The sequence below is a fragment of the Triturus cristatus genome, chromosome 3_1, assembly GCF_964204655.1.
Source record: "Triturus cristatus chromosome 3_1, aTriCri1.1, whole genome shotgun sequence".
Taxonomy (NCBI): Eukaryota; Metazoa; Chordata; class Amphibia; order Caudata; family Salamandridae; genus Triturus; species Triturus cristatus.
Window position 1 is genome coordinate 674,399,877 of NC_140583.1, and position 14,379 is coordinate 674,414,255.

General features: G+C 45.1%; 1 protein-coding gene across 6 annotated transcripts in view; it reads left to right on the forward strand.

Moving 5' to 3' along the window:
* NAP1L4 (nucleosome assembly protein 1 like 4) overlaps positions 1-14,379 on the forward strand; it is a 1,162,803-nt gene that overhangs the window by 864,575 nt on the left and 283,849 nt on the right. For all 6 annotated transcript variants that reach the window (XM_085644739.1, XM_085644737.1, XM_085644738.1 and 3 more), the window contains one exon: positions 13,082-13,104. In XM_085644739.1, coding sequence (XP_085500865.1) covers positions 13,082-13,104 — 23 coding nt within the window. The remainder of the gene's footprint in view (positions 1-13,081; positions 13,105-14,379) is intronic.

Below are 14,379 nucleotides of genomic sequence, written 5' to 3' on the forward strand. Positions count from 1 at the left end.
TAAGAAGGCGACAGTTGGCAGTGTACAGGAGGAGTCACACCCCTCCCGTAGATGAAGGCAAGAGCAAAACCAGAACAGAGGCTCACCGGCAGAGTGGTGAGAAAGTCTTTCTCCTCCTTGTAGAAAAGTAGCTGTTGGTGTCTCATATGTTGCGCAGGTAGATCGTTGCCAAAATGTGGAAGTACATCTCTCACAAGGATGAGTCAGGCCGTAGATGGTTGAATCAAGGAAACTTTATTCAGGAACGTAGGAACATAGACACCCCATGCAGCTGCAAGCCAAGGGTAACTGAACTCGTAAGTTCAAACAGAGCTAAGCAACCTTCACCACATTCCAGAACCTGGAGGCTGTGGCTGACAAGAAGGTTGAGAACATCACACCTACCCTGATGGGAAGGAAGAGCTCCGTGACCGCCCCCTGCCAATATGCTACAAGTAGAGAAAAAGAGGCATAAGGGCCACAAGTTGATTTACCCTTACAGCAGGCGATCACAGAATTGTTTCCCCCCATGGCTGCAGCGGTCGGAGGACCTCAGCTGACTTTTATTAGTGAGGTAGGAGGAGAGGGGGGGGGGGGGCGGTCAGCAGCATACAATCCCTCTAAGCCAACTTGAGGGTATGATTCCCAATGACCTTACTAAACAGGAGCTGGGTGATCCTGGGGTCAAGCATTTGAGTCCTGAATCATCCAAGGAAACACTTTCAAATGCCTTAATTTACGGGCAGGACAGGAGTGGGCTATTACCCCAGAGGAGAAAGGGGGGCAGGCCGCAGATTTTGGGAAGGACAACCTGGTCTTTTTGGGACCCGGTATGGGGGCAAACCTTGAAACAAAGGCCCTAGTAGAGGGGGCTGTGTGACTTAGAACTCTAGAGTATTCTTTGGATTTAGGGGACAAACATTTCTCTCTGACCGGCTCTGGCAGGCGTGCCGCAGAATCTGAGGGGGAGAGCGCCTCTCTCTCCTCCAGCTCCAGCCCTAGTACCTTGTTCGATGGCCCGGCGTGGTGATTCGCAGGAGGTCAAATCTTAGGCAAAGCAGAGAGGGTGCCACCCCCCAGGGCCAGGTTAAATATGGCCTGAAGAGACAAACAAATGCAAATATCTAATGTGGAGACTTAAGATGGAGGCCAAAGGGGACAAATTAGTCAAGACCCGGAAGAACCACCCTTGAAATTGATAAACGAATCAATTAAACAGCAATAAGAGGAGACGCGGTTGGATGGTAAAAGAAATCCACCTAGCGACAAAGAAACAAAAAGGGGCTGTCAGAAAGGTGGTGAAAGGCTGCACTGAAATCAGTGAGAGATTAACTGCTGTAGAAAAACGAGCGGCAGGCCTGGAGAATGATGTGGCAAGAAGTCAAACCAGACAGAGGCTCACGAATCTCAAATAGCGGACAGGCTGTGAAAACTCAGACTATGAAAATCGATTATGGCGCAACAATTTGAGAATCTTAGGCATTGAAGAAGGTGTACAAGTGGTGACATTAGAGCCTATGGGCTGAGGTTTATGAAGAGGGCTTTCTTGGAGCTCCAGCAGTGGAATTGGGACATGGAAAACCAGTGGGTGCATTGTCACCCTCTTATGCATAAAAAACCCAGGCAGGACTACTCTGGTGGTACGCAGCTACCAAGAGCCATCATAGTCTATTTTAGGAACTTTCTACTTCGTGAAGCAGTGTTTGCCAAAGCTCGCCCTGATTCCAAGTAATTTTATGAGGGTCCATCTTTCTACACGCTGTCTGACTTTGCCATGTAATAGAAGAAAGACGATGGCGACTAAGGCATCTGATTCGGCCTTGTCAAGCACTAGGCCCCGAAGCTTGCTTACTAAACCAAGCTCGCCTGCAAATAATATATGCCAGCAAGATGAGTCTTCACATCAGAAATAAAGGCGAAGGAATTCATCGACGAAATACGGAAATAGAGACGGATCAAGAATAATAAACTGAGTTTATTAGTTGTGATTATTGTGCACATGGGGTACTACAAAAGTAATATACAAAGTTGATACTTCCTGACGTAAAGGGTGCTTAGTATAAGTAGGGTCGGTGAGGGGGGGCACGGGCACCATCACCTAGACCTCACTGGGTCTGTTTAACCTCACTGCTTGGGTAGAGGAATGGGATGGGGGCTGGAGGGAATGGTGAGAATTCGGGGGGTGGAGTGGGGGAAGGGGTGGGAAGAGAGGGAGGAAATGGGGTACGATGAGATTGAGGTCCACAGAGCCCTCACTCACCTAGTACAAGGCAACTCGCTTATAGATGTCTGACCACACTTAATCTTCCAGATTCAGGGAGTATTTCTTTCACAGCCCCTCATAAGACAATTACTTTTTTGTTTCTCCAAGCATAATAGGGAATTGCCGTATTGAAAAATATCCTCGGGTAATGTCAGACCACAACCCCCTTGTGTTAGGAATAATAATAAGGGAGAAAGTGTACAACAAAATTGGACTTTTGAAAGGGGGCTGTTGGTCGATGAGGGCAATATTACTCGCATGAAGAAATGGATAGAGGATTTTATGGGAGGAAATAGAGGTAGTGCTCGAATGGGTGTGGTTTGGGATGCCCGTAAGGCGGTTATTCGGGGGAAACACTGAGTTTTAGTTTGTACCATAGTAAAAAGCAATACCAACAGCAGAATGACCTATACCAACAATGAGGGACAATAGAGGAAGAACTAGTTAGGGCAGTAGAAGCTGGGATAGCTTTAGAGAACATAACTGCAAGGCTTGCCCTAGCTAAAGCAGCAACAGGGGAGGTAACCATAGCAAAAGCGACAGAAAAGTGCATGCGAGGCGTGCAGAATACTACGAGTACAGTGAGTGGGTGGGGCATACACTGGCGGTGCGTGTTAGGCAGAAAACTGAGCGTAATGAGATAGCAGCGATTTAAATACGAGAGAGAAAGCCTGGTAACCACAGCTCTGGGAATCTGGGAAGAATTTCATGGGTTTTATGAAAAACTGTAAGACTCGGAGAGCGACGTTGTGGAGAACGTAATTGGGGAATATCTAGGGTCCGACTGTAAAGAGAAATTCTCCCAGGAGGATGGGTAAGCTCTGGAAGCCCCTTTTACAGCCAAAGAAATATTCAGGGCACTTGAACTCTAATCAGGTAAGGCAGTGGGACAGGACCAAATCCCGCTGGAGTTCTAGAAAGTATTTTGGGCATCCCTCTGGTCCGATTTTAATTGCATCCTTAGCCAGTTTCATATGGAGGTTTCCCCCCCCCCCCTCCGCCCCCCAGAGTCATGGGAACGGGCCAGTATTATTGTGTTTTTGAAGTGAAGGAAGTCGGCTACAGACCTAGGATCATATCGGCCTATCACTCTTATGAACAGTGGGTCAAAAATATATTCTAAGATTTTAGGAAACTGTCTGAGCTCTGTTATCGGGCGAGTTTTCTCTCCCAGGCAGCTTGGTTTTATATCTGGTAGGGGGACTACGGACCATGTTAAAAGGGTTATTGCACTCTTTGATGCCACCTCGGTCACGGGAGACCCTACGGCACTTATAATATTAGATTTTGAGAAAGCATTTGACAGGGTCTCCTGGGACTTCCTGTGGGCCATTCTTGAATGACTCTGGGTGGGAAGGGGCGCTTCGTGTGTTGTATGCGGCGCCTACAGCTAGAATAATAATGATGGGAGGACAAACGGAAGAACTTAAGATCAAAAGAGGGACTAGACAGGGTTGCCCCTGTTCTTTGCTACTGTTTGCATCTTACATTGGCCCACTTATATGGAGAATTGATGCGAATCCAGGTATTAAGCCCATTTGTCTCCAAGGGTTTGAAACTAAGATTTTGGGTTATGCGGACGATCTAGCGATCGTCACACCGTTCCCGGAGGGGCCACTGGCAGAAATCACAAAAGAAACTTTGGCTTTTGGGAAGATCTCAGGGTACTTACTTAACCAACATAAAACCAAAATGGTAATTAATGAATGAATACCTGGGGCAGATGACCCTTGGGTAGTTAAACCCGCAACCTATTTAGGGATAAATATATTGTCTAGTATTAAACAGATTGTAGAACTGAATCTAGCCCTCATCATACAGAAAGGGTGGCAAGACGTAGACAGGATGAATAAGCTTCATCTATCAATAGTCGGCTGCTGTAGTTTTGTTTTTTAATTGATCTTCCTCCCTAAAGTGCTATTTCTGTTTAGATCTATACCCTGACATTTGAGAAAGCTTGGTTTAGGACATTGGAGGGGTTGATGAGTAGATTCATATGGGCATATGGGAAGAACAGGCGGGCCCTGAATTATGACACTCCCTAGGGAGAGAGCTGGCTGGGCTGTCCCTGACTTCAATTTATACCATTCTAGCAACGGCCCTCCAGAATGTGTGTGGATTAGTTGGAGGTAATCCCCTGGATCCATGGAACCGGGGGAGGGTGCCTGATATCTATGAGTTACTGGTAGGGAAAGACGCTAAAAACCTCCTTTTTTAAGTTCAGTAAGCCTAGCTATTACAAGAAGGTAAAGTTTCAGACTCTCCTGGCGGATTTCTGGGTGTGGGGGAAGTTGAAGAGAAAGACAGGGGTGGGTAGAATGAATTATTACACCTCGCTCTTCACGAATCTGTCCCTCCCATGACAGTATAATAGAACGGTGGAGCGACTTTGGGGTGGTGATGATCGGGGCATAGCTGAGTTAGTCATTTACTGAAATTCAAGATAGCCACGGGGTTGATAGGAAAGACCTTTTTAAATACCTACAGATACGTAGTTTCCTCGTAAAGAAAATTGGGGACCCGAAGGGGATAGCTAAAGATGAGATCATGGAAAGGGTGAAGGATAAGGAGGGCTGTACTATTAGCCGGATTTATAGTGAGCTGAATACTCTGTGCTCAGACGATCTAGAGAGGCAGGCAGATACATGGGATCAAAGGCAAGGAGTAAAGGGATCAGGCTTCCTGGAATCCTCAAACAAGGGTCACACAATACAGTGTTCGTTCTGATTGCAGGCGCAGCACTAAAAGATGATTTTAGATCTCTATTATACGCCTGGGAAAATCGCAAAATGGGGCGGCTCAGTGGGAATTAGCTGCCCCCGTTGCCAAGCACCCGGGGCAGATGTGATCTACATGTTCTCTTCGTGCCCACTGCTGCTAAACCTGAAGAGAGATATTGACATTTTTTTTAGTTTTCCCTGAAGGTGAAAGTAGCTTTAACGTCTGAATTAATGGGGTAGATGGAGACCAGCCTCACTTCATGTTTCTTGCCATGGCAGTGACCAGAATTTGTATCTCTACAGCCTGGCTGGACTCTATGGCCCCCTCTTTTCATCAATGGCTTGCCAGACTCCTTTCTACCTTTAATCTGGAGAAAGGAGCTTGCGAACGACGAAAAGGCTGGAGGGCTAGAAAATAGGGGGAAATTATATGAGTACCAATCTATCAATGGAAGACCGAGGTTGGGGGGGTACCTGAAGCGTATAGATCTGTGTTATTGTGTATAATGTGATGGTATTTTATCAATTGTGAATGCTCCTAACCCTGTTTTTACTGTGAATCTCCTTTTTAGGTCTCGTGAGCCAAAGGCTCGAAGAGACATTTTATATGTGGGATTTTCAAAGTGCTACCCAGTCTTTTGGCTGGCCTAAACCTTGAGTGCACGAGATCACATGCACGTGCACAGCTGCTCCTCTGCTCATTGCATTCCCCCCTCCCTACTCACCCAGCCCTTTGATGCTCTGCTCCATTACTTTCACTTTCGCTGCTTTGACCCTTGCATTCCCCCCTCCCTTCTCACCCAGCCCTTTGATGCTCTGCTCGCATCTCCCTCCTCCCTGGGCGTGAAGGGAGACAGAGCCATCCTGCTTGATTAATGGCTTTGCATTCCCATGTGTTCACGCAGTAAACATGCCCGAGGCAGCACAAGGCTCACCGAGACATTATGGATAGCAACCGTGTCTCTGCCTTCCTGAGGTATGATTATTTTTTGTTGTTATTCCTGATGGTGTCAGACACGATCACATTGGTGGAAGTCTAGCCTGTGCCGCATTTGTGATTACCTTTTATGGGATCACCACCTGTGATTGGCTTTTGGCAAAAGTTACTCTTTTCTGCTCTTTTGGCTCTCACCAACAGGTTCCGTTAGTTGTTATTTCTCCTGCAGGCAATTAATGGTCTAGTGAGCCTATTCTCATCTCTGTTGATGTTTAAAAGATCCCATTGGGTGTTGACAATTTGTCTAATTTTACTATCCGTGGTGGAATGTTTAGTGACACAAGCCAGTTTTTCATTTTTAGGGCTCGTTCCTCGGGGTGAACATACTTTCTCTGTTGTAGTAGCGTGCCCTCTTCAGGGAGTCCTGAGGCACCATCTGGAGCGCGATCACTTTCACTTCTGCTGTGGATCACTTTCACGCGAGCACGCACACAACTCGCGGCCGCAGTACATTAAAAAGTTAAATACATACTCGCCCTGTAAGGAAAGCAGGACAGGTCATTTACAGCTGAGCATCCAGAGAATATGCAAATGGACATTGACACTCTGCTATTTGAAGCTAGCGTTAGAGTGGGAGAGCAGGGTCTTTGTTAAAGATTAGATATATGAATATCAGTTAATGAACCATTTCGAAATGCTAATGTTTCAAAACGCGAGATGAAAAAATGCGAGCCATTTTCCTACCTGTGATCATTGCAAATCTTAGCAGATACCTTGTGAGGTTATTATTATTTTTTGTTTGGGAACAGGGATCTTGTGTAACCACAGATTCAAAAGGGCTGCGCTGCCCTTTTCTGACTCTATCATGTCGAACAGATAATTCTCTGTTGCAAGGTCATCTTATCAACACCTCACCCCCCTGCTGGAGTCCTATCGTCACTCCCTCTGTGCTGTGCACACACATACCTCGCACACGTCTCTGCATCTTCCTGGTGGTATTTGTACATAAAACAAGGATCCATGTACAGGGGCTGTGAAAGGAGAGCTGAGGTCATGGACGAAGCAAAAAACAGGAGTCAAACAACTGAGCAACTGCACACACTTGTGAACACACAACCCGACCACACACCCACGCACAACCACATAGACACATTCTCACACACAAATACAACCACACAGACAACCACTTACAGACACAACCTCACACAAAAATACAACCATACACACACACAAACACAATCACACGCAGCCACACACACACACGACCTCAAAAACACCTTGTTCGGACAGTACCTACTCTGACATGCACGGCTGTACACATTCTATTTGGTATACTTTTTGTTAGACGGTTAGAGAAAGGGATGCTTTAAATGTTATTTTAGCTAAATTATGACTATATATGCACCAGTGTGCGTCTAATATTACTCATTGTAAATTGTGTTTTCATCCATCTATATTGCGTAAATATTTGAAGTGCTGTGCTTTTATTCCCGCGATATTTAATTAAACTCTACCCATTGTGTTATATTATTTGACCACTAATTAATATATCTATAGTACTCATCCGAATCGTATCTAACATTAGGTTTTACTGTTCATGTGAGCTGTGCAGCGACAGGTTAAGTGTGTGTTATACAAAAAACACGTTCGTGTGTGTTAAAAATAAAAACAAGTTTGTGTGTGTTAAAAAAAGTGTGCTCGCGCGTGTCAAAAAGTAGCTTTTCTATTGGCCTTCCATTCGTTGAATTTCTGACTGTTTTACCGCCAAGCTAGAGCAAATCTTTGGCGCGCCCGTTCTAAATAAATATCTAAAAAAAATTATTTATGCAACTAGATAACCCCAACTGTAATAAGTGACGTATTAAACGTTATAACATACGAGTACACAGACATACACATTTATACGTGAACAGTTTGCCGTATAATTGTGCATGCACAGTAATTTCCATAGATCTTGTATAGTAGTCTTTCGTACGTTTCACTTATCGGCCCTTTTAGGAGTTCCGATTTCTGGCAGCTTCTCAGCGGCTGCCCCTCTTAATGCCCCCCTCCCTGCACCCCTTGAATTAAAGGTTCACTCGTAAAGGCGGCCTCGGCGTGCGGTCCCTTTTGCGGAGTAAGTTACGCGTGAAATCCCTTTGTCGCCCCTTCCAAAGAGACCCAAAAGTTGCAGTTGATTGTGTGAGGGCGCTTTTAACAGCCTGAATGTGGGATGTTCCGAAGTTGGCCTCGGACCCTCATTTCCGACGAGTGCTTGTAATTTAGCGCCTCTTTGTGTGTGCTGGCGACGAGCCTGGAGAGCTTATGAGATAACTGAGAACGGGAGAGGGTCTCCGCGCTAACTCTGTGAGCCTTTCAAAACAAACAAGCCAGTTTTTCATTTTTAGGGCTCGTTCTTCGGGGTGAACATACTTTCTCTGTTGTAGTAGCGTGCCCTCTTCAGGGAGTCCTGAGGCACCATCTGGAGCGCGATCACTTTCACTTCTGCTGTGGATCACTTTCACGCGAGCACGCACACAACTCGCGGCCGCACGTCTTGCTTGTTTTTATTGTGGCTTGTATTGCTCGGGCAGCCTCTCCTCGCTTCAGTCCCCCAGCCTCTGAGCACACGTCCGCTTGGAGAGCTTCATCTCACTTCAGCCCCCCCGCCTCGGAGCCCCCCCGTACCCCTCCCCCGCCAGCACACGTCTGCTCAGGCATCCTCTCCTCGCTTCAGCCCCCCGCCTTGGAGCACACGTCCGCTCGGGGAGCTAGGACTGGGATTTCTCGGCGTAGTGAGCCTTTGGGACACTCAGATACGCGACAACATACAGCCATGTGGCATCACCCTTTCTGGTGATTAGCGTCTATACACCGACTTCTAATAATAACTAGTGTGATACTAAACGAGGGAGAGCACTACTTGTGTAAAACATTTATTTTACATTTAATCTTATCAAAATAATAGAGGAAGGTGGCTTCTTCTTTTATGGATGTGGCCTGTATTTTGCGTGGTTATGTCCACAATATGTACACGCGGTAAAGCTTTTCAAATACAGAATCCCATTATGTAGATTTTTGGGCAGTCTTAGCACACGCACTTTGTGGTCAAGAAACGCACTTCAAGTTCTCTGATACTGATAGCAATGTAGGCTTGACAATGGTTACCTTTCCCGTAGCCTTGTGATCTGCCTTCGAGTGACATAGCTCGCCACCCGCGCCTGAAGCAGATGGGTACACGGGTGTCATCACCAATGGCTGCAGTGTACCCGATGTGTGAACAAGGTAAGCCGTGCTTCTCAACAGAGCGATGAGGTAACAAAGAGGGCAGGGCCAACAGGGACAGAGGGCTCGAGCTCAGCAGTCACGTGCCCCCAAACTGCAGCTCAGTGACTAAACACCAGCACCTCAGTTGTGCTGTTTAATTAGTAGAGAAACATTTCCCTCCCAATGCTATCATTATGCTTCATTATCATGGCACTTCGGTTACACAGTTCTGATTTTTACGAATACAGTATTTGCCTACAAGAAAAATGAGTGTAAGTATGGTACTGATAGCTATAAAATATACACGTAGATGGCACCTCAGGGCAACGCAGACAGACTCCATGCGACAAGAGCTGTCTACAGCAAAATGAAAAGCTAACAAGCCATCCGTGACACTGGTCATACGAGTGGTGCAACAAATGCTTTCTTCTCATGATGCGAAAACACTACACTTGGGGACATTGCTCCTCACTTCAGCCCCATCCCCCCCCCACACACCGCCTCGGAGAACACGTAACTAGTTAATTATCTGGCACGGTTCATATGGTATGTGCTACTTTCCCCAATTCGCAGGCGCACCAACTCCAGTTTAAGTTATTAATTTATTAGCCCTCCACCCCTTGTTGCCAGCATCCCACTCGATTCCAGCTGGAACAGACCTGGAGCTTTCATTTATCCTTGACCGCTCGTTGCATTTGTCTGGTGAGTGCCTGCCACTCCTCTCCCCCCCCCTCCCCTCCCCCCCCCCCAGTTATACTTTTGTGATGCACACTTATTAAGTGCGTGAGTCTGCAGGTTCTCTCTCTTACCCTTTTGCCAACCATTCACCCTCTGCCCACTGTCTGTTCTGTTTTGCCAACCCTCCACTCTCCTCACTTTATCCATTCTTTTTTGCCAACGCTACGCCCTCCTCCCGCTGTCCATTCTGTTTACCACCCTCCTCCCACTTTCCGTTCTCTTTACCACCACCCGCCCTCCTTCAGCGGTCTGTTCTGTTTAACATCCTCCTCCCGTTGTCCGTTCTTTGTCCCCCCACCCATCCTCCCTCATGTAGCTTGTTTGTACAAGTTACTGCTTCTGATATTTCTTTGTGGAAAAAAGGCTGCATTGCAATATGGGCAGCTTGTGTTGGAAGATGCTTTACTGTCGGTTGGTTCAATGTGTAATTGGGCGCAGGCAGCGGGAAAGACATTGCAGGCGAGTCCACAAGAGACACACTGCAGGCACACTGGGCCCCATTCATTCACCCCCCTGAACGCATGGTATGATTCCCTTGAATGTCATCATACTTCTTTTCAACAATCCTTCCCTAGCCTTTCTTTTCCTTCGAGCTCATCACCTAAGCGTAGCGTTTTTCTCTCGCCCTTTCCTCTTCCTAACTCCATTCGCACCGCCAGTCACCCTCCCCACCCTTTGCTTTTTGTTGGTATTCAGAGCATTCAGGTTCCCATGTATCTTTCCGTGCACCTCCCCCACAGGTTCATCCTACCCCACTCTCTTTCTGTACCTAGGTCTATTGTTAATCTCTTGCTGTCTTCACTCACTCTACCCCCATGATTTCTCCTTTACCTGCCCTATCCTTTCCTATCTGTACCTCTCCGCCCCTTCTCATTTTCTCAATTTTCCATTCTCTCTCTCTCACTCTCTCTCTCTCTCTCTCTCTCTCTCTCTTCTGTGCACCCCATCTTTATCCTTTCCTCTGCCATTTGTCTGCCCCCTCCTTGCCTCTATACTCTCCTCTACTCTCTGACAGAGTCTCTCTGCCAATGCTGCAGCCTCCATGTTCTCCCCCTCCCTGCCCTAGCAGCACATGTCATTCACAGTAACAATCCTAGCAGCCCTCCAAACATAGCTCCTGGGCAGCGATTTATAGCGTACTTTACTGTAATGTACAAAGAAACAAGCTAAACTGGCCACAGTAATGAGCGTGCGGCACTAACTGTGTGCAGGAACGCCACCTCTTTCTTGATCACTTATAAACTTGTATACAGCATGCGACTGACATGAGCGTTTGCTTTTCCTGTGTGCGTGCCTGACTATAAGTCCCTTTCGTTCATGCTGATTCATTGCAACAGCAGTGGTGGTTTCTGCACCAAACTGCAGTAAACTACCCGCTTCCCTATTGCTTTTGGAGCGATTCCCGATTCGCACTAGAGGTTTCTATTGGAAAATGGCAGTTGCTTAGCAGTATGAAAGATGACACTGGTAACCGCTTGTGCTCCAAAATCTATCTAAAAAGGTTATTTCAGGGAGCTTACTGAAGATGTGGCGTCTTTGGAGACGTGCATTGTTCTATGCCTTGTTTTTTTTACTGTGAGCGTAACTCTTTTCATATAAAAAGGCAAAGTGAATAACAACAGTATACCATGCACTCTTGTTACAATACATCTGGAGGGAGAAACCGCATTGATTAGCTGCCCTAAATAAGTATGGTGGGAGACCTAGTAAGATACATCGAGAACTGCAGTCAGAGTGGAAAAAAAGGGTCTGGAACCACAGGAGTGTAACATGGCAAATTAAGCGGCTCATAGGGAGACGATGTGGTCTGTCGGCTAGACTGCCGACTTTGGTGCTAGAAACCAGGGTTCGAGCCTCCAGGTCGCGTCCACATCCTGATTCTGGGCAAATCACTTAATCTCCCCATGCCTGAATGTGTAATGTAAATATGGTGCTCATGTAAAGCGCTCAAATATCTTCTGGTCGAGTTCGCGCTATATAAATATGCAACAACACCTATAAAAAAACAGCATTTGCAATGCAATAGGTCTCACAGTTACGCCAGCTTGAGCTATTGCACATAACAATGCCGTATATTTTTGTTTTCGTTTTGAAAACATAAATAAAAGGCATTGTCATTTACTATGCCAATAGCTTAAACTTGCGTAACTGCGAGACCTATTGCATTGCAAATGCTTGTTGTACTTATTTATGTATGTATTTATTCATGTGCCCTCATAAAATCTTCAATAAAAAATATATAAAACATTTAAAAACCAAATCTTTGTCATCACAATATTTGGAGTGATTCAATCAATTAAAGCCAGAACCGCTCCCAAGCATCCCTCACACTTGCAGATTAACTGATAGGCACATTTGTATTTCATTCAGACAAACAGCTGATAACTATCTAAATTAGCCATCTCAGGACGGCTGTCTTTTTCCAAAAGGAAAGCAAACATTTTGGATTGCAGGGACAGGTGAATGTGGGACCCCCTTCCCAGATTTCAACGGCATCCCTGGGTGTCGCTCCCCCACAGATTGAAGACCTCTGCCTTAGAATATCAGACTGGATCCTGAAAATTTTAAGCAGTACCTCTGCACGCCAGTAGGTGGCATCAGTCTACTCTGTGTCTGCCATGCCAGATGTGACGTGGGCCCAAATGTGTCTGAATAATATGGATACTGCAAAAAACATGTGCAGTGAACAACAGTAGTAGCTACATTTTCTACAGTAAGTTACTAATTTATCTCTGTCTTAAAATTGCAGGACAAAGTGCTTGCTTGCCACCGATAATTAATGTGTTGCATCTCTTTAAATATTGCTTTGCAAACTAGTTGTTCTGGTTAATACGAAGGGATAGACAAACAAAGGAATAATGGAAATGGGAAGAGGATTATTAGATGTATTGTAATCCTGTCATGCCTGCCTGTCTCATAGGAATGTATCATTTTGTCATCTGGGAGTGAGAAAGCAGACATGCGGGGAGTCAAAACTTTTAAAATATAAATTTGGTTTCCTTATAATTTTCAATGCAGTTTAGATGCTGTTATCCAGCTCTTCTAATCAACTTGACCTGTTTGTGGTCAAATTTGACTGTCTGTAGCATATAGTAGTGACGTAACTGACCAATGAATTTAAAAAAAAAAAAAAAAAGTAAATTAGGCTCGTATTTTATACTGAGCACTTTGTCTAAATCTGGCTTTTTTTCCCTACAGCATCTCAAGAGGGAGAAGCATTGGTAAGTTTTAAATAAGTTATTGGATATTTTATGGCCTATAAATTAAGATACTCAATTGTTTTCATTCTTGTCCTGCATTATGCTAATATAACGTGTTCTATTTCTTGAATACATGTTAAGTGAATAGGGAGGGGTCAGGTAATAATTCGATGCAATACTGTTACTTTTCAGACGTCTGGCAATTTTATTAACGCCTAACAATGTGCACTGCTGTCAGTGAAGAAATCTGGAAAGGCTAGTTGCCACAGGTTCCTTGTCTCATCAAGCCTACATACTTAACCACTTCGCTGCTAGGCTTCCCCCTGCCCCCCCCCCCCCTCCCCTCCCCGTGCTAAGCCTTTTTTTGGCTATTTGGTGTAGTTTGCGCTTAGGCCCCTGTAACGTTTTGACCACAAAAGGTATCCACACCAAATTTGCATCCTTTTTTTCCAACATCATGGGGATTCTAAAGGTACCCAGGGTTTCTGGATTCCCCTGGAGGGGACCCAGAAATTAGCCAAAATACCGCTACATTTTTTTTGGGGGGGGGGGAATGGGGAAAAAAGGGCTCCAGATGAAAGCGTCTGTCTTTTACCCTGCAAATGGTATCAAAAAAGGGGTTGTGCTTTCAGCGGCAAGAAGACCTTTGTCAGAAAACCAACATTTTTTACAGTTTTGGAATTTTTCTGGGATATAACCTAATTTTGTTATTTTTTGTGCTTTCAACCTCCTTCCAGTTAATGGTAGAAATAGGTATGAAGGTAATAATGGATCCTGGAGAGCTATACATTTTAGAAAAGTAGACACAATTCTGAATTCCGCAAGGGGTCATTTGTGTAGATCCTTCAAGGTTTCTTCATTGAAACTAACAGTTAAATATAGGAAAAATTGAAAAGTAGTTGAAAAAAACAGCTATTTGTGTCAACGTTTTCACCTGTAACTTCTTCTAATTATGACAGCTGTATGAAAGCAATATACCGTTACATTCGCTGGACCTTTCTGGTTGTGGGGATATATAGGACTTGTAGGTTCACCTAGAACATGACAAACCCAGAGCCAATAACTGAGCAGCGTCTTGCAATGGTTTTTTATTATGTACCGGGTATATAGCAATTATTTTCGGAAAATGTATACATGGAAAAATTGGTATGATAGACACCTATCTATTTCTGAAATGGGAAAAAAATATAGAGTTTAGAAACAGTAGATATTTGCACATTTCCGAAATTGGGAGTACCCATACTAGCATGAGAATTATAGGTAATTTTTCAAAATGACTTCTTTTTTACACATTGT